Here is a 26,990-nt window from a genome sequence, read left to right on the forward strand (position 1 = left end):
ATGTGGGAGGCTCCGTGGGCGTGGGACCCTCCCGGCCCGGCGAGGGATATATTCTTCTAGTGTGCCCATTTGCTTAAAGCGCGGTATTGGGGTGGGAGTTACCCGATTTTCCAGGTGTTGTGTGTCTCAGTTCCCCTGGCTAGGAAAAGGGATTCCCTTCCCCCTTGTGCTTTCCAGGTGAGGCGATGCCTCGCCCTGCTTCAGCTCTTGCTGGTCAGGCTGCAGCAGCTGACCAGCACCGATTGTCCGGCACTCCCTAGTGAGATGACCCCAGTACCTCAGTTGAAAATGCAGAAATCACCAGTCTTCTGTGTCGCTCGCGCTGGGAATTGGAGACTGGAGCTGTTCCTATTCCAACCCAGTCTTTTTTAATAACTCTGTGTTTACAGACATTTTTTTAAAAAACTCTGATGCCTTCAAATGTCACTGCTCTGCCAGCAATGTTGGTTATCTTTTCAAGGCTGAACTTTCCCCAAACAACTCTAAGTTGTAGAGGAGCAGGGCCATCTTTTTCCTTCAATATCTTACATCCCCTTTCATATCTTATGGCCTCCCTTCACCCTATCCCCGTTCCAATTGCAGTGGCTCTATACATAGAGAGAGCCATATGGTTAAATTAAAGATAATAGGGGCTAAAACTTACTGAAATTACTGCATGCCAGGCTCTACTCACTTTAAAAACAACTCCTATTTCTCATATCAAACTGTGAGTTGGAGCTTTTATTATTCCCATTTTACAGATGAGAAAATTGAGGTCCTTTGGGTAAATGGCCTAAGAAGCTAGGAAATGGTAGAACCAACGTGAAAACCCATGTGGTTTGCTTCCATTGTTCTGAGCCACTACTCAACAATGGCTCTGAAACAAATAACTCTAGGGGCTATTTGCTGAGCTCTGTGACCCCCCCCCATAGGGTCTAGGTAGCCGTGTTTTTACAGCCTAAATTCTGATTTGGAAGAAGCTTGAGTTGTTGCTTCATTCAAAGTTCTTGGAATTACTTCTATAGAGAAGAATCAAGCCACCTTGGTGTGAAAGAAATGTGTGATTCTGTCAACATGGAAATGCAGCTAGCTGGAGCACCCATTTGTGTCAGCATCAGGGAGGCAGGCCAGGAAAACAAGCCCAGCCCCAGGAAGGCTGAGTGCAGGTGACCCAGAAATGCACTGTGATTGTACTTCTCATTGTTCTTTCTCTGTTCTCTCCCATCTCTCTCTCCCTTGCTTGCACGATATGAATAAGGAATTGTCCTTTCTCTCCGAAGCAGCTATATTTAACCAGTGGATAAATGTGAGTACATTTATTGGGACTTAGGACTGGGAATGTATATATTTTAGAAACTTGGAATGCATACAATAGAAAACCGAAAATGCAGCTGGTAAGGAGGGTAGGCGATTGTGTTGAGCAGTGTTTCTCAACCCTGGCTGCACTATGGAACCACATGGAACACATTTTAAAAACATAGTCCTGCATAGGTCCCACCCCTGAAGACTCTGATGTGATTGATCAGAGGTTTGCTCTGAGCATCAGTGTGGCGGGGGCAGAAGGGGGCTTCATTCATCACAGGGATCTTTTTTGTAAGTTAACATGATTCATCATTGTAATTCAAGTTAGATTTGGGATTTATAGCTGCAATCTGACATACTTCACATGTGCTTAACTCTCAGCTCAACATGCCAAGGAAAGCTTTTCCCTCACCCCTGAGAAGTACGATAATAAAGAATCCAATCCCCACGCTACGCCATTGTCTCAATCTCTGTCCTCTTTGGCTGAATGGACCAAGGTGGCCGGCCTAGCCAGCCATTGCAACAAATGGTTTATCCCCTTCAAATAGACACATGCCAAATAGTCCATGCCTGGTCAGCACCCAGTCCAGGACAGCTTCCTGTTGCTTCCCTATGGGGCCTCTCTGATCCCGCCATCTCAGCATAGGTGACAGAAGAGACCAAGTGTGCTCTCTTGGGCGTACTGACTTTCATATAGACTCGTCATCCCTGGTCTTACCCCAAAGCATGAGCTGACCCAGTAGTGTGCTGGACCCTGTTCACACTCGCTCACGAGAGCTGATTGTGCACATTCTTCCTAACGCCACTTTCGGTGCAGTTATTTTGGTATCTTGAAATCAGCCCTGGTGGGAGTATTTATACCATAGAAATCAGTAAATACTACAAACCAGGTCTTTTTCTCTCTCTCTCTCTCTCTCTCTCTTTTTCCTGGAGATCCGGTTGTTAAACATGCCACTGCTTCTACCAAAAACTGGCTCTCTAGGCAAGAATGAAATTTATGTAAGGTTTCATTTCAGCCCTCTAATTTCTCCCATGCTGAAATTGTTCCTGCAATCTCCCCACCATCTTTACTCCAAAGACGTCCAAGAATGCTCAAGGTGGCTGGGTGCAGTGGCTCACGCCTGTAATCCCAGCACTTTGGGAGGCCGAGGTGGGTGGATCAGCTGAGGTTAGGAGCTCAAGACCAGCCTGGCCAACATTGTGAAACCCCGTCTCTACTAAAAGTACAAAAATTAGCCAGGCATGGTGGCATGTGCCTGTAATTCCAGGTACTCGGGAGGCAGAGGCAGGGGAATTGGTTGAATCTGGGAGGTGGAGGTTGCAGTGAGCCAAGATCATGCCACTGGATTCCAGCTTGGGAGACAGAGACTCCGTCTCCAAAAAAAAAAAAAAAGGATGCTCAAGGTTCTCTGCACACACACATATACACACATACTCACAAGAACCTACTAAGCCTTTTTCTTGGCTCTTCATTTAGACTAAAGTGTAAAGGACTTATAATGACTGAAAGTGTGACCTGATTGGGCAGATTTGCTTTGATAAGAACTCATACGTTGAATTAAAAGAAATGAGTCTCACAAGGGAAAATGAGACATCAGCCAGTGGGTGGGGTGGATTTGGGAAACGAGACCCTAGGATCCTTCCAGTATCTTATGGGAAATTGTCATCTCTTCCAAGCAATTAAGTCAGCCCTGTTTGTCCCCGAACATAAGCAGGTCACTTTATTTTCCTTCTGTGGTTCAGAATGCTTCTCTACAACCCACACTGTCAGCCACCTCAAACCTCACTGTCCTCGTGCCTTCCCAACAAGCTACTGAGGACATGGACCAGGATGAGAAAAGCTTCTGGTTGTCACAGAGCAATATTCCAGGCCTAATAAAGTAGGTGTTACTTATTTTATTTTACACTGTATCTGAATGGCATTTGTGTAAACATGTCTTTGAAGTTCAATGTAGGCAAACCACATGGTCCTTCAAATTCGTGGAGCTGAACATGTTCTAGGATTCCCCTTTCCTCCCACCCCAGGATAGTAATAGTCAACAATTGCTGACAGCCAACTCTGCCAAGCACTGTTTTACTGCTTTACATATAACCCAGTTAATTCTCTCAACAACCGTATGACAGATATTGTAATGATTGCCATTTTATAGATGTGGAAACCAAAGCACAGCGTGGTTACGTAACTAAAGCCAAGGCTGATAACTGCAGGGGGATCTTGAATTTTGACTATGGCAATGACTCCAGAACCTATTCTCTTAACTACTCAATGATACAGCCCCATGCATTTATATTGAATTATAGCCTTTGTGGACTGTTGTTTCAGATACCATATGCTACTAGGCACATACAGAGTGGCAGATCTGCAGACCCTGTCTTCTTCTGACATGTTGGCAACATCTTTGCAGGGCAACTTCCTTCACTTGGCAAAGGTGGATGGGGTAAGAGCTCTGGAATTTGTCTGTTTACTTGAAACATAACAACTTTGTTTATATTGTACTTTTTAATTTTTCATGGTATGGGAACTTCCAAACATGCGCAAAACTACAGAGAACAGAATCCCTCATGTGGGCATCACCCAGCTGCAATAATTATCATCATGTATCAATACACACACACACGTTACCTTCTAGCAGTGATCCTCTAAAATGTGGCCTTCTGCCCACTGATTGGCCACAAGTCTCACAACAGACCACAGACTGACCCAGAAAGGGTAAAGGATGTGCTGCAATTCCACAACTTTTCTTTTGATGTATAGTTGATTAAGACCTGGTTATTAGTAATTGAATCTATATAGAGAAATGAAAGTGAATCTTTATAGAGTTGAATCTGTATATACTCAATCTTCATAGAATTGAATCTTTATTAGAGAAATGAAATTTTATATGAAGTTAGAGTCAGTCCATCAACAACTATTGATTACCTACTATTGTGTACCAGGCACAGATCTAGGTGCTGGAGACAGGGCAATGCCCAAGGAAGAGCCCAGCCCCAGAGAAGTGTATCATGTGGCACTTTCTACAGTATGTCAAAGACTCAGATTCAGAATTCTGTGAGGGAGTCTGGCCACCCTGCTGCACGGGCAGTGTTTCAGAGCTCTTTCTGTAAATTGCACAAGATGAGAATGAAGATTCCACTGCAAAGTGAGAACTGCTACATCCATGAACCATGGGCCACAGTCAAAGATGTTTGAGAATTATCACCCTAAAACATTTTTACCCTCCCACTCATCAGTGTGAGCACTGTGAAAAAGATCTATGCCTAGTAATACCTACATATATGTGACTCATCAGATACTTTCTTTTAGAAAGCAGAAAACAGTGGTCTGTGGCTTTTTAATATCTTATAATTCTGGTGACATTGAAGTTATTTTCCATCAGGTTTTTAATCAAAATTGTATATATTTAAAGTGTACAATATGATGTTTTGATATACAAATACATTTAAGGTGATTCCTACAGTCATGCTAATTTATTGGTGTTTTAAATCATTGATTCTCTTAGCAAGCATTAATTAATACCCATCTGGGCAGGCATATCCCAGGCCCTACAGATTCAGAGGTAAATCAATCAAGGCCCCTGACCTAGAGGGGCTAACCATTAAAGACACATTGGTAATGAGTTAATTCCTATGTCCTACATAAATATCTCCTGCCAGGAGGGTTTTCTTCAGGTCCTCTGCAGATGTGACTTGGGAGTTGCTCGAGGTGAGACAAGACCAGGATTCCCAGCAGGGATTTCAACTGGGGAGAAGAAGGGGGGAAACCAGAAAGAGTAGAGCCCAGTTGGTGTTGATTCGTGGCTGGCTGGGTCGGTGGGTGGGTTGTGTTTTACTTTGCCCCATTCCTTATGCAATTCATAGTCTTCAAAAGTAGTTGGATTCTGATCAGGAAAGTCAATTACCATCTGTATTAGTTTGCCAAATCTACCATAACAAAGTAGCACAGACTGGGAGGCTTAAACAACTGACATTTATTTTCTCACAGTTCTGGAGGCCAGAAGTCCAAGATCCAGGTGTGGGCAGGATTGGTTCCTTCTAAAGCTGTGAGGGAAGGGGCTGTCTTTGGCCTCTCTTCTTGGGTTGTAGATGGCATCTTCATGTTCACATCTCTGTCTCTGAGTGTAGCTGTCTCTGTACAAATTCCTGCTGCTTGTAAGGATACCAGTCAGATTGGATTAGGGTCCACCCTAAGGACCTCACTTTAACTTGATCATCTCTGTGAAGACCCTGTCGGTAAATAAGGTCACCATCTGAGGTACTAGGGGTTAGGACTTCAGCATACAGATTGTGGGGGCAGGGAGGACACAGCTCAACCCACAACTCTGTGTCCAGGGTCAAACCACTGGGTGACTTTAATGAGCCTCAGACGGCACTTTTGTAAATGAAATAGCATAGAGTAGAATAGACTAGATGATCAGAGTACCTCCCACATAGGAGAAAGTTCTCTCGAGAGAGAGAGAGAGAGAGAGAGAGAGAGAGAGAGAGAGACCTATGGGACAATGAGTTAAAGGTATTTCTTACTGTGGGTCATGGCCTGAAAGTATGAAGGTCACTGCTGCTCAAAAAGCAGAAACCCCAGAGATCATCTCAACCCCACGGTGTGCTCTATAAAGACTCACCTTCCCACTGTGGTTTGCATTTACAGAATATCACAATTGAGGGGGCCTCCATTGTCGATGGGGACAATGCAGCCACAAATGGAGTGATCCACATCATCAACAAGGTATAAGATGCCATTCTCCTGCGCATGCAGCATCTCTTCGCTTGGCTATTTATCCTCCTATATAGCAATTTTTTTTTTTTTAGAAAATAGAAAAATCCTTAGCCTTATATGGAAGTAACCGGTACTGTGCCTCATAACTGTTATTTTAAAACCATTTAGAGACTCTATTGATTCCGTGAGACTCAGTTTCCATTTACCCAGCCTGTATTCTGCAACGGGCCCTTTATCAAGTGTCGTCACACATATTCTCTTTCTTGTTTATGGAAACATCTCAAAAGACACTTGAGGCCAGGTGCTGTGGCTCATGCCTATAATCCTAGCATGTTGGGAGACTGAGATAGGAGGATTGCTTGAGCCCAGGAGTTCAAGACCAGTCTGGGCAACAAAATGAGATCCTCTCTCTACTGTTAAAAAGAAAAATGGCGGGGGGGGGGGGGGGGGGGGCATGCATCTGTGTGGTCCCAGCTACTAGGGAAGCTGAAGTGGGAGGATCACTTGAGTCCAGGAGGTCAAGACTGCAATGAGCTGTGTTCAAGCCACTGCACTCCAGCCTGGGCAACAGAGTGAGACTCTTCCTCAAAAAAAAAGGCGCTTGAGCTTAAGCACCCTGGCACTGTGAAGTCTGTACAACCAGATGGGACATAATCAAGAGCTGGAGGAGAGGCATGTGATTACATATCACTTTTCCACTCTCCTATTTGTATTACTGCATCCTAAAAAGATGAGGTAGGGAAGGCCCTAGGGAAAAAATGGAAGAGAATATGAAAACATGGTGACTTTTATTTTCTTCTACCCAGTTAAACAAAGGTATGACATAGGAAAAAAAGAATATTGAGAAATGGAGTTGTAAGCTACCCTGCAACTTTCAGTTACCATATTAGGATCTTCATTTAAAATGAAAGTTGCAAGTTGGAATTTAGGATACATTGGGAATTTTTGTAAGGTGGAAGATCAGAAAAAAAAAATTAATTGTGTTTTAATTAAAATTGTTATCAGCTGGGCACGGTGGCTCACGCCTGTAATCCCAGCACTTTGAGAGGCCAAGGCGGGCATATCACGAGGTCAAGAGATTGAGACCATCCTGGCCAACATGGTGAAGCCCCATCTCTACTTAAAAAAAAAAAGTACAAGATGGCTGTTAATTGATTCAGTTATCTGCATAGCTTCTGGGCTACAGGCGCTCCCTAAGGATCTCCTTCTCTGTCAATTGGCATCGAGGGCTTCTTTGTCAGGGCCACCATTGTGCCCTGCATAAAGGTGCCTGGCCAGAGTGGAGGGTATAGCTAAATCCCAACCCACTTCACTCCCCATGCTGTGCACCCCTGTTTGGGGTTGCAAACTCCTAGAGAAAGGAGTGTCTTTTTCTTGATTTTCAGTGGCCCTCATCATTGCCTGTTGTCATGTGACATAGACATAGAACCGTCAAGTTCTATCAGACTTCTCCTCATAGCTCTTGAATCTGCCAAATCCCATCTAATCACCTTAAGCCCCTCCTCCCCCTTCAGCTCCAACAACACAGAAATGTATCTGTCTTCCTCCAACACAGGTGTTGGTACAATGTTTCTGGAAAAAGCCAGATAGCAATTATTAGGCTTTGCAGGTCACATGGTCTCCGTCATAGCTGTTCAACTCTGCCATTGTAGTGCAAAAACAGACTTAGACAATATGTAAACAAATTTGCATAGCCGTATTCCAATTAAATTTTATTTTTAAATACAAACAGCGGACTGGATTGGACTTTCTACTGTAATATGCTGTGAGCTCGTTTAGGGCAGAATCCAGGCCTCAGTCACACTTGTGTACCCACTGCCTGGCCTGTAGTAGGCAAGCAATAAACGTTGGAAAAAGACTGATTAGAGTAGAACAACATTCCAGTGTTGAATTCTTCAATCTGACAAAGTTCTAGGTAGAATGCAAAGGTGAAAACAGTGATCTTGGCCAGAAGGTTGATTATGCAGAGCTTGCAAATTCAAATGCCTGGATAGATCAGATGGATAACAAAATGAGTAACGGGAATGTCCCAAGTAGAAGACATTAGGGAGTGGTGGAGCCTATAGTGAAAGTGGCTGCTGCTACTCTCTGCAGCTGTGTGTCTGCAGAAATGCAGACTGATTTTTTTTTTTTTAAAGTCAGCAATCTAAATTTGTATGTAAAAATGCCCTATTATTACACAGCACAAGCCAAACAAAACATTTTTACAAGCCAGATTCAGGCTACTGGGTTGCAGTAGATTTGAGGACTTCAGGGAAAATAAATGAAGAACCTAAAGAATAAACACAAGAATAACAACCAAAGAAGAATGGATTAGATATTAGCTGCAACCTGCTGCATTTCAGTTCAATTTGGTCTCAGGTCTTCTCTGACAAGGTAGATTAATGCAAGCTGGAATTTAATTACTTAGGAGAAGCTGAAAGTCTTTTGTGCAAGATGAACTTTAATCAAGAAGGTTTAAGGGTAAGGCATAAAACTGAATGAGTAACATGTCCAACTCTCCTCCAGCCTTGTCATGCTGTGTCCTGAAATATTTTTATTCTGTGAGTAATCTTCAAAAGGTTGTCAACGTCAATCCATTTAACTGCCTAAAGAGGTTAATGGCATTAGCCTGTCATATGTATCAAAAAGCAGTAGGTCCACCAAAACATGCTAACGGGATTCTGGGGTTTCTTTTTAAAGGTGCTGGTCCCACAAAGACGTCTAACTGGCTCCTTACCAAACCTGCTCATGCGGCTGGAACAGATGCCTGACTATTCCATCTTCCGGGGCTACATCATTGCAAGTACCACATTCTCTGCCTGACTGCCATGCTCAGGTTACCCAAGAACAGGAATCCCTCACGCACTCTTGTCTCTTTCCATTGCAGCACTATAATCTGGCGAATGCAATTGAGGCTGCCGATGCCTACACAGTGTTTGCTCCGAACAACAATGCCATCGAGAATTACATCAGGGAGAAGAAAGTCCTGTCTCTAGTAGGTGTCAAGAACTATAACTAGGGAAATTATTTTGTGAAAATTCAACACTCAATGTTTGCAATTCATTAGTTGTGTGCCATTTCACTCCTTCATCCTTGTCCATAGCCATATACTTGATGTAGACTCGTGCAAAGACTCTCTCATACACAGACATCCCCCAGGTCAGAACTGCTGGATGCTACACACATGCCCCTGGAATTGCACACTTGAGCCTATATACACAAGGATGCAGGTGTGGTACATTGAGGGTGTGGTGTTGCTGTGTGTATGTAAATGTGAACAAAGGCCGCCCAAGCCCAGAGGTGCTTGGCCTGTTTAGGAACTATCTATAGAACCATCACTCTGGTTCTAGCCCGAGTGATGAAACCACATGGAGAAACCACATGGTTTATCCAGAGCAGTGGTTGGAGACAAGAGTGGGCCCAGGGGCGGCTTCTCAGGGCTTTCAGTACCACCCCCATCTTATTAACATCATCATCTCAGCCCCTAAATATAAACATAGAAGTGAAAACTGTATGCTTGCTATGCAAATCCAGCTTCAAACATGTCCTCTCGTGTGGTGGGGGTGGGGTGGCCCTGGGCCCTTCCTGTATAAAAATTCTGGAGCCACTGCTGAATATCAGATAAATTATTATCAGCTTATGAAAGTCTTAAATACCTGGAGAGGTCATTTGGACTTAGTCCTGTAAGAAACAGGATCCACACAAGAGTTTTAAGTCAGATCGTGGCATGATTGAAGCTTTTGAATTAATTCAGAAAATCCTTTGACAAACTTTGACTGTTTACCCCTAGGTGTTAGGAATCAGGGAAGATAGAGAAGGGGAGGAGAGGAGGAAGAAAGAGATAATCCACCCTTCTGGGTCCCTGCTGCTGACATCTTAGCCACTGGGACCAGGGAAGGGCCAGGGACAGGGGGAGAAGGGGGTGATCATGAGGATTCTTTCAGCTTCCTGGGACACCTGCATGCTTGTACCTGTGAGCTCAAGTGCATAATTCCAGGGGTATACATGAAACACACAGCAGCTCTGCTATGGGAGAGGATTGTATATGGGAGAGTCTCTGCATGAGGCTGTATTAAGTATGTGGCTATGGACGAGAAGCTTTTGATGGAAAAGTGAAATGACACATGATTGATGGACTGAAAACAGTGTTTGGATTTTCAGAAAACAGGGATTTTTCTTATTTAATAAGGAAATAAGGAAGGCTGCTGTTCTTCTTCACCACCTCCTAAATTCTCCCTGTCCTTTCATCATGTCCAGTCCCACCTCCTCAGGGAAGCTGGCCCTGGCCACCCGAGGTGTAGCTGCTCTCTCCCGCCTCTGAACTCATCCCATGTGTACCCCCTTTCAGCATTTATTGTATATCCCCAATAGGATGAACTGTCTCCTCAAGGAAGCAAGTCTTAGCTCTTCAACTAGATTATAAACCCTGAAGGCAGGGAGAGTGTCCTAAACTCTAACAGGCATATTGAACTCCTGGGATGGAATTGGAAATCATCTACCTTGTCTTTTCCCTGCCCTCTAGCCCAACCCATTTCTTTCAACCTCTTCAGTGAGAAATATTCTTTTTCTGCCCCAGAATGAAACTTCAGACAGTCCCATAGCCTCTCTGCCTTCCCAAAAAGTCCTATAATCACTTTGGTGACAAACGTACTTTAAGTCACAAACTCAGTCTCAGCTAAGTAAAAATAAAGAATCCAATTCCTTACAATAATTAACAGTTTTAATTGGATTTAAAATTAGTTCTTCTTCCCTCCCTGCTCCACAGCAGAGCTTTGTGCAGAAAAGGTCTTGGTTCTTGAATCAGTCAGGGTCCACAGGAGATGGAAAACATACCAATTACATAAACAGAATTTGATAGAATGAATTGTTTATTGGATATAAAGTTGTATAAATATAATTGAAAGGTTAAAGTGAGAGATAAATATCACAGTGATAACAATCACAGGATTCACTTATGACCCCTAAAGCTAGAAGAACAATGGGAGGAGGTTGGAATTACCAAAATGTATAAACCTAGAGACCTCTGAGAAGGGGTCACTATTGAGCTGGTGCTGGTGTCTTTGATCTTGGATGAGTGGGGAGGGTCTCTGTGGGTTTGAGACCCAGACCTCCAGGAGCAGGCATTGCCTGACTGGTGTCTTATGAGTGGAGAGGGCGGGATTAAGCTGGCTCTGCGAGTGACAGGAAACTGCCAACCAGATTCAGGTGCAGGGAAGAGAAGTGAGGCTGGGTGATGCCAATAGGAACAGAGGGAGAACAGGAAGGAGTGAGTCCCTCTTTCCCCCTCCAGTCCTCTGACTGTTTAGAGCTTCTCATTGGCAGACCTTAATAGGGAGCCTCTTGCAAAGGAGAAATGTGGGGGACAGCCTCAGCCCCAGCCTCATCAAGCAGAGTGTAGGAGGTGGATTTGGAGCTGACAGGCAATCACTTAGGAACCTTCTCCTCTCCTTCCCCATTGAATGCTTCTCTTCCCTTTCTGATCTCATTAAAGTCCATTTTGGTTTCACTAGGTTTGAAGTAGAGGGGTAAGAAAGGTGTTAGTGGTTGGGAAGAGACATCAAGAGAGTAAGAAGGTTAAGAGGGATGGAAGAGGGCAGGAAGGACCCTAAAACCACAGAGCCTACCCCTAGGTGTGCCCCTGGGGAGCCTGCCCATCCGGGCTGCCATCGGCTCCCTCAGACACTCCCCACATCTGAACCACAGCAAACACCCACATTCTTGTCCCAAGCCAACTATGCAAGTGCAAATCTGTCCCACGCAGCAACAACTCTCCTCACTCCACCAAGGGGCAGCTCACCAGCAGTCCCTGCCTGGGTCAGACCCCATCCAATGGGCCACCCTATTTCCAGGAGACACAATTCAAGGTCCTTGAAGCATCCTAGTGAAGCTCCTCTCATACCCCAGAGGTGAAAGGCAGGCTGGGGTATGGGGACTCTGTCTTCTCAGCAGTTCTGCCCAAAGAATTATCACCTTTAAAATCTACCCCCAGCTCTCATATCTTCAGTCTGGGTTTTAGAATCCTCTAATGAGTTCTTGACTGTCCTATCTGGAAAATTTGCAAGTTCTCTGAAGCCATCTGTTTCACAATTCAGTTTCATATTGAATCTCGACTGTGTCTTGATGCCTCTGTCAAAACTTCCACTTGGACAAGCTGTTGTTCCTCTTTGTAATCTCCACAGTGACAGCACATGGGAGAAGTTGGGTAATTATCTCTTGACTGACTTTCAATTCTGTGTGTGATCCAGGAGGAGGACGTCCTCCGGTATCACGTGGTCCTGGAGGAGAAACTCCTGAAGAATGACCTGCACAATGGCATGCATCGTGAGACCATGCTGGGTTTCTCCTATTTCCTTGGCTTCTTTCTCCACAACGACCAGGTGCGATCCTTTTATGTAAAACCCCAGCAATGCCATCAAGAATTACATCAGGGAGAGTATGAGGAATGAGTGTCCTGGCTCCTGTCATCCTTCATCACTTCTGTATTAGTCTGTTTTCACACTGCTGATAAAGACATAGCCAAGACTGGAAAGAAAAAGAGGTTTAACAGACTCACAGTTCCACGTGGCTGGGGAGGCCTCACAATCATGATGGAAGGCAAGGAGGCACAAGTCATGTCTTTCATGGATGGCAGCAGGCAAAAAGACAGCTTGTGCAGGAAACTCCCCCTTATGAAACCATCAGATCTTATTCACTATCACGAGAACAGCATGAGAAAGACCTGCCCCCGTGATTAAATTATCTCCCACCAGGTCCCTCCCACAACATGTGGGAATTCAAGATGAGATTTGGGTGTGGACACAGCCAAACCATGTCAACTTCCATATTGGAATCATCTCACCAGTGCTTCCTAAGCCTTACCAACACAAGACAGATGTCTGTGTTTTACCATAAAGTAAAGCCTAAACCAGGCTGTCAAGCTCCCACTCTCCTGCCCAGTTGCCAGCCTTCAGATGATCAGTGTAGCCTTACAAATTGTGGCATTGAATCTCTGCAGTCATAGGCGTCCTTCAGCGCTGGTACAATAAACCCAATAGATGGTCCCCAAGCAGTGTCTAGGATGGAAGAGAACCTGGGGGATCAACCTAACTCCCAGGAAGTAGCGTGGGCTCCAGGGCATAAGGAGCCCCGTGACATACACAGGAGCCAGCAGCCAAGTGTATTAACATTATCATCATTATATAACCATAGAGATAGATTGCAGTCCTAGGACTAACCGACCACCATACTGGTATTCCAGTGTTGATCTCACATGATACCTACATATTTAAACATGTTTACAATTCATAGAAAAGAATTCATGAGGCTAAATATTTAATATATTTCAATTATAAAATTCTCACGTACTTCAAAGATCAAGTAAAAAGATCAGTTTGAAAATTCAGTAAGAAACTCGTAATTCTAATGTAAATTCTCACAAGAAAAAACGAGAGACTAAACACTATATTGAAATGAAGGTTTAATCACAGAACTTTTAAGCAATAATATTTGAACCTTTCTAAAAGTATAATTTTAAAACAATTTCTTCAGTGATATCATTACTGAATAACAAGTAAATTTTCAGGTAAAATGGTTTTTATCTGCTTAAGGGGAAAAAGTCTTTCATTTCTTCATTGATTAAAGAATAATCTAACTTCAAATATTTTTCTCAGACTTCTACAGATAAGTCTACCTATTGTGCAATAAGTTGGAAGAGGCCCTTTTAAATATGCTTTTATTTTTCCAGGATTGATAATTATGGTACTGATAGAGAACTTTCATTTTTGCTTCTGTATGTATTTGTCACCTTTTATTTCATCATATAGAGATTAATGTCCAGTGAAGTTAACTGAATCAAATTTAGAGCTGTAGTGTTCATTTTCCATGTGTGCAGAAATTCTTTTATCTAGAGAAAGAATTATTCATACAATAGAGGTTTTTATTGATAGTAATTTACTTTCTCTTATGACAATGGAAGTGTAAAGAAATGCTTTCTAAATGAGTAGACACAGTCAAGTCAAGATTTTAATGTGAGCCATAGTTCTCTGGATATACCTCAGAATGGAAATAATTTGGACCTTTTTAAATGCCAAATCAACAGTGTTACAACATCAAGTGTTCTTCTATTTTTGGTATTTAAAAATAGCTCAACATCTTTGAATTCTGGAAATTTATTACAATCGCCATTTGAGATGAAGTCAGGTTTCCTCTTAATTTTCCCAGTGTACACAGACCTTGAAACACCTCTGTGGAGTTCAGCCAGACTTATCCCAACAACCAAATGGAAGCTCATTTGACTGCAAGTAAATCGTAAGGGACTTTAACATTCAGTGGAAGTTCGAATTAAGCACTTAGTAGGGTCATTTTAGCATTGCTGCAACACGGATTTCTGGGATCATAATATATGAATTTATGAATTTTAAACCATTATTGGATCCTAACTTGAGTTTTCCCCCTCCCAGCTTCAGCCTTGCTACACACATACACACACACCACCTCAATTTTTCAAAGAATGATTTGCTTCCAGTTATATATGTGTTATATTAATGAATGAATCCATGGCTTCATTTGTTTTTCATTGATTACTCATTAAAGTGTTCTTCCCTAAAACAAAAAATCAGAACAAATTACAACTCAAAGTTGAATTTGATTTAGATACAGACTTCTAATGCCTTGGATGCTTACGGACACACTAAACAAGGACAGATATAAACATACCCTTTTAAAAAATTATTTTTATTCTTGTATAACCATCATTAGCCTTTCTGAGGGTTGTTTGCACATTAACCATGAGGTGGAGACGTACTGAAAGGAACAGTTGCATTCTTCGATTCTTGGTTATGGAAGGTGCTACCACCTCCTGAACCACTGGTCTACAGCACAACTGAGCATGTCTGTAGAGCCGCCTTGCCAGTGGGCACTAACATCACGATTGTGGGTGGCATTTTTCAATCACATATAAGCCAATTAATTTGCATGATGGAAGATACCTTAGAAATTATGTAGAACAACTTCTTCCTTTTACAAAAGAGAAAATTAAAGTTCAGATAAGGAAAGCAATTGGCCCAAGGTCACACAGCTAGATGGCACCAGGACTGTTATTCAGACCTCCGCTCCTAGGTCAGAGCTCTTTCCAATACAGGTGGACTATTGTATCTCCAGGTGAATATTGTACTATCTCCTCGGCTATTGTCCTGTTGCTAACCTCCAGTTCCTATCTTCCCCATATCTCCTCAAGTGTTGTAAAAAGTGACATTTAACCCTGTTGTTCACAGCTCTACGTAAATGAGGCTCCAATAAACTACACCAATGTAGCCACTGATAAGGGAGTGATTCATGGCTTGGGGAAAGTTCTGGAAATTCAGAAGAACAGATGTGATAATAATGACACTACTATCCTACGAGTAAGTTCTATGGGCCAGGGCCGATGATGAAACTAAAGAATATTGGCTTGTTTTTCATAATTTTTGGAGCATATGGATTTTCTATTAAGGTGTATCAGTTCAGTCCATAAACCACTGAGTGAGCACCTTTGATGTGCCAAGGAGCATACCATGCTGTGATTCTACAAAGATACATAATATATGACCCCTGCCCTCAGTGGGCCTGTGCAAGAGGTTGTACCTTGTGTGCCTGGGAAAGGCTGCCAGGTGTGTGGGGGGATGGTAGGGGGATGGTGTGCTGTGTTGGGCAGGATTCTGGACTATGGCTTTTTTCAAAGGGAATTTGTGCCATATCTAGCACAAGCACAGGATAGGAACCATGGTGCACCTATGGCAGTTATGGGCCAAGCCTGCTCTACCAGAAGAGAAAATAAAATGAACAATTTCAGTGCATTATGGAATATGATAATGGAGGCTTTTCACGCCAATTCATGGGGCTATGTAGGACTTTTCAACAATAATTATAACCACTGACATTGATTGGACATTTGTTATATGCCAGGCACTGCTCTAAACATTTTACATGCATTAACCTGCCTAATCCTCACAACACCCTACCAAGTCGGTACTATTACTATCCCCATTTTACAGATGGGAAAAATGAGCCAGAGAGGTTAACACATGCAGGTTCATACACTAGCAAGTGGCAGAAAAGGGGTTTAGGTGTAGGCAGCCTGGCTCAGAGGTGGAACTCTGAACAACCACCTTATCCTCTCTGGTAGGCGTAAGGTTCAGAACTAGACACGTTGACCACATCCTGTTTTAGAAACAGGTTGAGCTTGAGGGTTTCTGTCATTGTGAACTTTTACTCTTTGTTTTGTAATAGCATGCATTATCTCTGTGGGGCATCTCCACGCTGAAGCCCTCACCTGAGTCATGTGCTCCAAAGCGGGGCACTGGGTATGGTACGTTTTAGTTTCTGAATCTGGCCCGATTCACTTAATAGTTGGTTTTTAATAAAAGTTATTGTTAAAAGAATTTGGACTTAGATAAGATCACACTTTAAAGAGTTAGCAGAGTCAGAAGAGTATTGTGGAGAAAAGGGATGCAAATGTGCAAGACCCAAAGGAATTGAAGTGTTTATCTCAAAGAACCTTAAAGAGGCTGACCAGATAACCTTCCTTGATTTTTAATTCAAAAACCTTCCATTCCAAGTTCTGGACGTGCAGCTTCATTTTGCACTAAAGTTAATTACATTTATTGCTTTTGTGTTTTACCAAGGGAAAATGTAGGACATGCTCCTCAGAGCTGATCTGCCCATTCGGAACTAAACCTCTAGTAAGTATTTTGTCCATTTTGATAAAATAGTTGCCAGATCCGAGGAGTCCCAGTTAGAAAATGAACCTCAAGATTATGTGATTTTGCACTTCCCTCATTCCTTCACTTAATTTGAATTACATTTTACCTCATTATATTATATGCATCTTTGTAAAATCCTACATCTATATTTTTGGACCAAGGCAAAATTTAATAAACATAAATGGGTTCATATGAATCAACAGGACAGAAAGACATTTTTTATGTTCTACATCTTTCATATCCCAGTAGCCAGTTGAGGACAGCAGCAAGAAATCTTATTAGAGAAGGAGAGATTCCATATCCAAAACTATATCGAGCCTGGATATATTCCACCTGCCTGATTTCCTTTTATAGTCGAAGTTGCAACTAACTTCCTCAAACAGATGGCAGATATTGGGGAAGTAGACAATCCATGTTTCTTGTTGCTATTTATTGTAAAAGATACTTCTGATTACATTACAAAGAATACTCATGTACCTTCAACAGCATAATAGTTTTTACGAAATATATAATAAATTTACGATGAATTTTAATCTATAAACCATACAGATGTTCTCATTTGAGGTTTAATATTGTATATTATAATCTTTGTACACAGCCGTAATCCTTTCCTGGGCCAAAGCAGAATATAAATCTATTGAAACCAAAGTTCAGTTTAATCAATGTACAGTGCTGGAAGGACATTTTTACCTGGTTTACTCTACAATTCTTGCAAACTTGAGTTGGTATGCTAAAGAAATATTCTTTTCATAGAGTACTACTTTAAAGTATAATTATTGGATTTTGCCACCTGGCATTCCAGCAACCAACGTTGTGTTTTTGTGTTTTCTTGCTTAAGAAGCAGTACCAACAAGCCACCACCTTCCCTTCCCATGACACTATAGTCAGAGCGACAGCAATGCATCACCCAAACTACTTGCTTTCAGAGATTGGAAAACTTTTTCCTAACTTAGGAGCTGACATAGTCACTAATATTTCACAGGGTAATGAGAAGAGGAGATGCATCTATACCACCTATTTCATGGGAAGACGAACCCTGTTTATTGGGTGCCAGCTAAAATGTGTGAGAACTGTCATTGTGAGTACAATAATTGAATCATCCTAACTACTGCAGCACCATTGGGAAAATCCATCATATGGTATCCTTTTCAAAATCCCTGTGCATGTACACTTTCTGTCATCTCTTCTTCCTTGTTACCTGCATTATCATTGTCATTCAATGTAGTAGTGATAGCAGTAAAGCTCAGAACAGCCCTGTAATCCAGAAAATGGGTAAAAGCTGCCGTATTCAGTTGCATGATGAAAAAAACAGTCCGAGAGGCTAATGGGACCACCACCTTCTCACAACAGGGTAGCTCTGTGAGCATGCTTGTAAGCAAAAGAGACAGAGAAAGTGTCCACTCACAAAGTGAAGATAAGGTGCACATGGTCATTTAGAAAACAGGACCCCAAGGCTAAGTACCTCTAGGGGTGCCTTTAGAATTTGCAGGAAAAGTCATGATAACTTCCTGTCCTGCTCCTTTCCCAGAGAACTAGACATAAAGTCTGCCTAGCTGGGCAGAGGTGGGGTGATCTGGCCCTTAGGCTGCAGAGCATAGGGGTGGGGGAGATTTTGTGTATTAATGCACTCAAGAATAAAGGCAAGGAAAACCCAAACAGACATCCTACAGGGCTTCCCTGAACTGCAAAAGATTGGTTTGTAAAATGCCAAAAGCCTCACCTGCAGAGGCCTCCTGACCTTCAGTAGTAGATGAAATAACATCGATGTTAAGAGGCCCAGGTCTGGGTTGGAGAAGGCCCCTGGTCCTCCCACTCTCCAGCATCACAGGCATTATTCTTTAGTTTCTTCTGCTGCCCCTCCTCCTCCTCTCATTTTTCTTCATCCTCTTCTCTGACATGCCTTTTTCCTTTCCCTCTTTCCTACCTCCTCGGTGGAGCCTTTGTCCTGTTCCTAGCACCCCTAGAAATTGCCAAGCCTCACCCAGTCCCCAGAGGGTCCTGCCCCCATCTCTCACCCAGTCCATGTGAGGTCAAAGAAACAGGTGCACATTAAGTCCCCCACGGCAGGATTTCTACACTGAAGCTGGACAAAACCAGAGGATAGAAATGCATCATCAGGCTTTGTCCTTCTGTTTCAGACGAGAGAATGCTGTGCCGGCTTCTTTGGTCCCCAGTGCCAGCCCTGCCCAAGGAATGCCCAGAACGTCTGCTTTGGTAATGGCATCTGTTTGGATGGAGTGAACGGCCCGGGTGTGTGTGAGTGTGGGGAGGGCTTCAGTGGCACAGCCTGCGAGACCTGCACCGAGGGCAAGTACGGCATCCACTGTGACCAAGGTGAGCACCCTCCCCTCTACACAGGCTCCGGGGCTGCTGAAACCAACCAGGAATGTGCAGGGAAAGAGTGATCCCACACATGCTCTCTAACTGGCCTGTCTCCCCAGGTGGGCTGAAATCCTACCTGCTACTATCACTGTGAATTATAAGAGCATCTGTATTGTCATTTGCATTTGCTGTGTTCCCAAACATTTTCAGTCACTAACGTGGACCTGCCAACTCACTTCCAATGTACTCATTGACATTCCAGCCCAAATGCATTTTTATATTTGCCTATGCACACTAATCATCACAGCTAGACTTTCCATTGTGGATATTGCTTGATAGTTTGAAAAACAGATTTGCACATGTTATTCATTTAATCCACACAGGAACCTTAGGTACTTGAGTATTGCTATGCCCATTTTACAGATGAGGGTATTAAGGCAAAGAGGTTGAATGACTTCCCCCAAGGCTACACCTGATGAGATGCAGAACTGAGAATTGAATGTACGCCTTTCTGGACTCCAAAGCCTGCTTTTAGATCGTGCGGTTCTTTACCTGAGGATCACTCTATTGTTTCATCAGCAGCAAGACACACGCCTTAAGTAGTTTTTGCAAAAACGGTTATCTGTTTGAGCCAAGTCATCTGTATTCTCACATCCAGATTTCCTTGTGTCCAGGAACACATAGCTGTGAGAGGGTTGACTCAGGAGGATGGGTTTCCTAACAATTATTCTACCTGGTATTAAAAACCATACATTTAAATTGGCTGTCACTGTTTTCTCCTCAGCTGGTCTAAGCCAGAGAAAACTAATGTACAATTGAATCATTATAATTGGGCCTTATAATATTTACTTTGAATTACAGTGTTGATTTTTTTCCTATGTTATTTGGAGTAATTATCTGCTTGCATTTGTGCATGAGTTCCTCAAATGGGATTTGTAGATGACCCTCATGGGGTTCAGCAAACTGCCAAAGCTGAATACATTTTTCTGGGGAAGGCATCTGTAGCTTTCATCCAGTTCTCAAAGAGACTCATCTGTGTAACTGAGGAAAAGAGTGCCACACCAGGCTTATACAAACCCAGTGTCAAATGGGCTTCCTCCTGAAGTCCATTCTTAGGGGGCAAACATGGTTCCATCCAAAGGAGTCCTGCATAACCCTGGATCCTCCGGTAACCTTGACTGAGGACACTCTCACACTGCTTGGGTCACAAATCTTCAGTGCTACACTGTCTCAAAACTGCGGTCTGAGCCACTTCGTTAAAGCTAGAGCTAATTCACCTGTTAACTTGCTAGATTCTGTCTCCTGCACCCCTGCCCTTCTCGTGAATCAAGACCCCCATTAAAGACCGATTCCTAGAAGTAGGTTGAAGAATTAAGTGCAATAAAGCAAACCTAGTAAATGACAAAATGAGTTATTGAACACGGGTTAGAATCTGATGATTTGCAGGTGTTTTTCCACTTAGCATGTTCTTGTGTCCATGGGAGATGCAACCAAGGACCCTTGGGAGATGGCTCCTGTGACTGTGATGTTGGCTGGCGAGGAGTGCATTGTGAGAATGGTAAGAGGCCTTCAGTCTTTACAATCTGCTCTAAGCTTTGCTTCGCAGCAGCTACATTTTTCTTTCTAAAAGAGAAATGACACCTTTATTACTTCTTCTGGCAATAACCATAATTCTTTCTTGCAGCAAAAAAATTATAAAAGCAGAAAAAAGAAAATAAAATCACTCATACCCCCAAGGCAGGGAAGCACTATTACTGATATTTTATATTAGGCTCCCAACCTTTTTCGAGGTATATAAATGTATATGTAGGGACTCACACTCTACATACTGTCTATTAACCGACTTTTCCACTTCACAATATATATAGATATCTTTCCCTGTGATTCAAATAGAAAAATATTAATTTGTAATCTCCACAAAATGTTCCAGTATGACCATGCTACCCTTTTTTGAACCGGTTTTCTGCTCTCTCAAACACTGCTACAATAACCATATTCATTTAGTCAAATTCCTAGAGATGAGATTTCTGAGTTAGGGGTTGGCACTCTGGGGAAAGGTCTTGCTACTTATTGCCAGGTTGTCCTCCAGAGGAAATAGCAATTTATTCTCCTACCAACAGTGTCTGAGAAGGCCCATTTCCTCCAACCCCACCACATCGCATTGATGGTTCTTGATGTGCTTCAGGTGAGGGCTATTAAAGAGAAGGGAATTTCATGCAGAAAGAAACACGAATACCACAAAGACGTGGGAAAGCTCAACACATTTAGGGAATCAAAGGATTGCAGAATGAGAGGACTATAAGGGCAAAGAGGAGGGTTGATGAGAAAAGGCTGGAGCAGTGGGCAGGAGCCAGGACATGAAAGGGTAAGGAGGTTGGACTTCTCACTGAAGCCAACAGGAAGCCATTAAAGAGTTTTCAACAAGGAAGCAATATGATCATATTTTGGGCTTAAGAAAAATCATTCTGACTTTGGATTAAAGAGAATATCCCTGGAAGCAGGTATCAGAGACTCCCCCTCTTCTGGGATGGGAGCTGAGGAGGAGATCGCAAGTGCTTGCCAGCCTAGGGGGAGCTCCATGGATGTGGCATTGACAGAAGGGGCGTCTTTGCCCAAAACTCCAGGCAATGCAAAAATCAAGGGAATGCAGTTGCCTTTTAACGGTGAGCAACAAGGGGTCAGGGAGGAAGGTTCGTTGAAAAGCTGACTTGGGAATTCTGATCCCAAGCCAAAGAAATATCCCAGAGCAGGTGTCAAATGTCAGGGTACAGAGCCAGGCTTCTGAGAGCCTGGGAGAGGGAAGCAGGAAGCAATGGGGTCACATAAACAGTAAGACATTTTAGGTGAATCCCCAGAATAAATACAATAGACTCCTCTTCTTTCTCTACTCTGAAGAAAGACCTCACCACTCACGCACCTGGTCACACAATCTAGGAACCTCCCTACTCAGCTTCCGTACCTCCCTGTCCCTCACTAACATACCTAACATATTCCATGTCTCCACATCTCTCAATCCATCTCTTCCTCCTGCTCCCCTCTCACCAGTAGCCTTGTGGTCTCTGTTTCCTGTCCTATCTTCCTCCACTCCGTACTCCACATTACTGCCAGATAGAACTTTCCAAAACATAGATCGTGGTTTTCACCCCAACTCCTCCCCAGGACTTGACAACTTGCTGTGGTTCTTCACTGCCTACAGAAGAAAGTCCTAACTCCTTAGCAGGATGGACCACACAGGCTATTCACCAATGAACACGCACCCAGTTTTCTAGGCTTATCTCCCATCCCTGTCTCCAGTGCACACTGTACACAGGAAGTTTCCAGTCTAGAAAGGGAAATAAATGTTTAGGAAAAGAGGAAAAAATGTGGTATGGAGTACAAAACAAAGAGCCTGTAGACTACAACAAGGAAGACAAATCCTTTGTGTGCAGACTCCTCACTCGTAAGACCATAGCAGACATCACTAATCAATCATGGCACTCCCTCCTTCTGTGACCAGCCAGGGGCATCCAACCCTTCTCAAAGTAGCACACCATGAAGCTACTACCAACTAATTGATGTTGGCTCAAATGTTTACAGCAGGTTCCAGAGAGGAGAACATAAAACATGATTGAAATCCCAACAGGTAGAGAATAGAGAGAAAGGGATTGTTTAGGCTCAAGGAATAAGACACAGGCACAAAATTGCCCCCATTCCAGCCCATTTGAGTCTGAATTCCCTCTGACACCACTTTTGCAGGCCTCTGTTTCAGGACCTCCTGTATGACTTGACCAGGACTGGTAAGATTTCTATCCCAAAAGCTCTTAGCATGAGCATCTTATCCAAGAGTATTCTTCCCTCATCTCTAATGATTTATTTCTGGATCTCGTCCAGTCAAGAAATAGGTAGGCATCCAAGAGCAATAACCTATGCTGTGTCCAGGAAATTTACATATTCAACAGATAATATTGTGTACCTGCTGTGTGCAAAACCCTGTGATTTTCTGCACATGCAAGAAAAAATTTTATATAGTTTTGCTTGTTTACAGCACTCCATAATAAAATGATGAAAAATGAGAATAAAATTAGGAATAAACTAGAAAGAATAGCATAGGGAATACAAATAAAAGAAAATCAAAACCCAGAAGAGAGACACATCAACACCCAGACCATAAGAGCACATGGTCACATTCCAGGGAGAATTCTGTGTTTTATTCACCCTTGCATTCTCACAGCCTAGCCCAGGGCCTGGCAAACAAGACACTATCAATGTATTTGACCTTCAGATTTGGCTTTGAGCTTCGTGGCAACCAGTATAAAAAAGGATTGGCATGGTCTCATAGTTTTATATCGCTCACATGATACATATCACTTACTTCCAAAGAAGTAGCTTTTCCGAGCACAAAATACGAAAAATCCTCAGGTGAGATTTAGTAAGAGGGCTAAGACAGCAACTGTTCTCTTTTTCAGTGACCACAGAAGACAACTGCAATGGGACGTGCCATACCAGCGCCAAGTAGGTAGCCCTGGGCCACCTCTGGGGACAATGCAAAGGGGATTTTTTTCCCAATATGGTCTACCCTAGTCTCTATCCTCAGGATTTGTTTCCTGACACCATTTCTGAGGGCTTAGGATAAATTTAAGTATGAAACTAAAACTATCTCTGATGAGGCCACTATCAAATAGCCAGATCCAGGCTTTCCAACAAGCTGCCATCTGACTTACCTGGCACATTGACGAAAATGCCCACTGCTACCCCAGTCCAAGCCACCAGGACTCTTTCTTGGAGGATGAGGCAACCCAGTGGGCCTCAGTTTCCATAAATCTTGTTCCTGACCCACAGCAAGGCATAGCTTCATAATCCTAACTTCCAGAGAGGCTTAATGAGTTAAGTACCTAGTAGTGGATTTAGACATGAATTCAAAGTCAACCTCTGCCATTTGTGCTACTGCATGACCTTGAGTCCAATGTTGAATCCCTCCAAAGCCTCTGATTCTTCATTTGTAAATGGGAATAATAATACCGACTTGCTAGGGCTATTGGATAGTGAGTAGATGGCACAAAATAATACATGAAACATGGCTCCTAGCACATCAGTGGCTCTCTAAAGCTTGGCAGCTACCCATCTTATTCCTGAACTGACACCTATATCTATGCATGCTATAGTTTGCCTGATAAATGAGTACAGTTTTAGCTGCCTGTGGTGGGGTCGTGCCAGAATTAGACTCTTTCCCCAAGCTTTAGGACATCTGAGTGTCTCATGGGGGCAGGCACCAGGATACTGGGGGTGAAGGGCATTGTGAGTCACGTGGTGGGAGGTGGAGTCTTCTTCTGCAAACCCCATTTGCCCTTCCTTGTTGCAGCTGCCTTCCCAACTCAAATGGTACAGCTTCATGCAAGTGTGCAGCAGGATTCCAAGGAAATGGGACCACCTGTACAGGCAAGCAAAGGAAGGAATTTGCTGGGGGCTGGCAAGGCTTGCATGGGCTATTGAGAGATTCTTGTTCCTGCAGTCTGAATGGGCCTCAGCAGCTGGTGCCAACCACTGATGGTGAATCGCATATAATAGGGCAGTTGATTGTGCCTGGGGACAGGAAACCAAATGTTCACAGTCTTGACCACAATTGGAATCACCTGGGAAGCTTTAAAAACCAGTGATTTGTGTTGAGAACCCACATAAAGAAATGATCTATGTTTCAGATGATGGATATGCTAATTACCCTGATCTATACATTATATACATCACGGCATTACTATAAACCCCAGAAATATGTCCAATTATGTGTCCATTAAAATCTAACTCACTGATTTGATTGGCCTAGGGTATGGCTGGGGCATCGAGGGTCTGGAGTAGACTAAAAAGGAATTTGAGCCCGGTTCTTCCTCCAATTACCCAAGTGGCCTTGGATAGGTCATTTGTAAAGTAAACTTAAAACTACCTCCTTTGCAGAGTGGTTTTGAGGTTAAGTGAGCTCTCTGTGTTCAATGGAAGAATAATGCAGCTGTTGAAAACTCAGCTCAACTTAGACTCCCCAGGTTTGAACCTAAGTACTTATCACTTACATTACCTTGGGAAAGTTTCTTGACTGCTCTTTGCATTATTATTTTTATCTGCAAGTTGGGGATAATAAGACCTCAGTCACTGAGTTGGACAGTAACCTGAATTAATACCTGTGAAGTGCTTAGAACAGACCCAGCACATAGCACTCAATAAATGTAAGCTAATATTCTTATGGTGCCTGGTGCTAGAAAAAAAAATGGAAAATCTTAAGGTCATTTTTCTCTCAAGCACTGTGTCCTGGCAGGCTTTGGTCCAGATTGTGGCAGCACTGGACAATGATCACACCAATCCACTTTCTAGACCATCTTACCCTGGGATTCTCCCGGAGGGCCAAGTAGCCTCACCTTGGTCCCCAGGTGTGTCCTGCAGTAGGATGCATACAGAATGCTAGTAAAAACAGCTAGAAAAGGCAAATCACGAATGTTTTTCTTGCTGTTTTGGGAATTGGCCATATTTAATCCAGTGCCTGCTCAAGTAGTTTTGCAGTATCTTCCATTTCTCAATGAGTTAAGGAAAAATACATCAATGGCTTTTCCTCTTCCCCCCCCCACCCCCTTCCCCTTCTGCTCTGTGTTATTTTCTATAGCAATCAATGCCTGTGAAATCAGCAATGGAGGTTGCTCTGCCAAGGCTAACTGTAAGAGAACCACCCCAGGAAGGCGAGTGTGCATGTGCAAAGCAGGTTACACGGGTGATGGCATTGTGTGCCTGGGTAGGTACCCTTCCCTCTTCCACCAGCGAAACAGTGTAAGAGTTAGAGCCCTATTGAATGATTACAGCGTGTGTGCCCTGATTGTTGGGACACAAAACTGAGGTCATTATTCTGTTTGCCAGGGCAGGAAAGTGTAAGGGCATAGAAAAGTGACCACAGGGTATGAAGTCATGTAATGTCCAAAAATTACTTTGGAGCTGTAAAAGGAGATACATTTTCCAATTAAACATCATGGCGATGACAGAACGTTTAAACTTTTATTAGTTCCTTTTTATACAAGTAGCACATGCTCACTGTAGAAAAAGCACACATGATGGAGAAAATACTCTGAAGATAGTGCTCTTAGTATTGTCATTACCCCATTTTGCTATGCCTACATGTATTTGTTCAACAAAAATGGTATCTCAAGATAAACAGCATTTACCATGCTTCGCAATATATCAAAGTAACTCTCCCTGAAAGCAAGTATACCTCTAACTTTATTTAAATATCCACACACTGTTCTACTATAAAGGCATACCGTGAAAAGTTATCTGAATTTAACTGTTTAATTGGAAAAAAATTAACATGGAAGAGTTACAAAAATAGCACAAAAAGGACCCACTTGTTCTTTACCAACATTCACTTATTAACATTTAGCTCTGGCTGGGCGCGGTAGCTCACGCCTGTAATCCCAGCACTTTGGGAGGTCAAGGTAGGCAGATCATGAGGTCAGGAGTTCAAGACAATCCTGGCCAACGTGGTGAAATCACATCTCTACTGAATATACAAAATTAGCCAGGTGTGGTGGCACCTGGGAGGCTGAGGCAGGAGAATCGCTTGTACCCAGGTGGCAGAAGTTGCAGTGAACCGAGATTGTGCCACTGCACTCCAGCCTGGGTGACGGAGACTCCATTTCCAAAAAAAGAAAAAAAAACATTTAGCCCTGTTTATCATTTGCTCTCTTTGTATATGTATATATACATTTTTAAGCCATTTGAGAGTAATCTGTGTATATTGTATTCCCTTTCTTCCTAAATACTTGAGTGTATATTTCCTAAGAATAAGGATAGCCTCTTACATAACCATAGCACAGTTATCAACTTCAGTAAGTTTATTATTGATGTAATATTTTCGTCTAATTACCATTCATATTCTAATTTTGTCATTGTTCCAATAATGTCCTTTTTGACATTTTTTCCTCCAGTGCAGGATCAAGTCTAGGGCCGGATATTGTATTTCATTGTCA

The 26,990-nt window shown here is 42.9% G+C and overlaps 1 protein-coding gene across 1 annotated transcript in view; it reads left to right on the top strand.

Annotated features, from left to right (window-relative positions):
• Positions 1-26,990, top strand: part of STAB2 (stabilin 2) — a 175,342-nt gene that overhangs the window by 95,980 nt on the left and 52,372 nt on the right. The window contains 15 exon segments of the mRNA XM_017895335.1: positions 1,238-1,285; positions 3,025-3,161; positions 3,605-3,719; positions 5,924-6,001; positions 8,675-8,773; positions 8,862-8,969; positions 12,220-12,351; positions 15,226-15,354; positions 16,615-16,671; positions 17,675-17,770; positions 18,831-19,026; positions 20,477-20,572; positions 23,460-23,505; positions 24,353-24,429; positions 25,637-25,762. Coding sequence (XP_017750824.1) covers positions 1,238-1,285; positions 3,025-3,161; positions 3,605-3,719; positions 5,924-6,001; positions 8,675-8,773; positions 8,862-8,969; positions 12,220-12,351; positions 15,226-15,354; positions 16,615-16,671; positions 17,675-17,770; positions 18,831-19,026; positions 20,477-20,572; positions 23,460-23,505; positions 24,353-24,429; positions 25,637-25,762 — 1,540 coding nt within the window.

Source organism: Rhinopithecus bieti, unplaced genomic scaffold, assembly GCF_001698545.2.
Source record: "Rhinopithecus bieti isolate Rb0 unplaced genomic scaffold, ASM169854v2 scaffold_24306, whole genome shotgun sequence".
NCBI classification, from domain to species: Eukaryota; Metazoa; Chordata; class Mammalia; order Primates; family Cercopithecidae; genus Rhinopithecus; species Rhinopithecus bieti.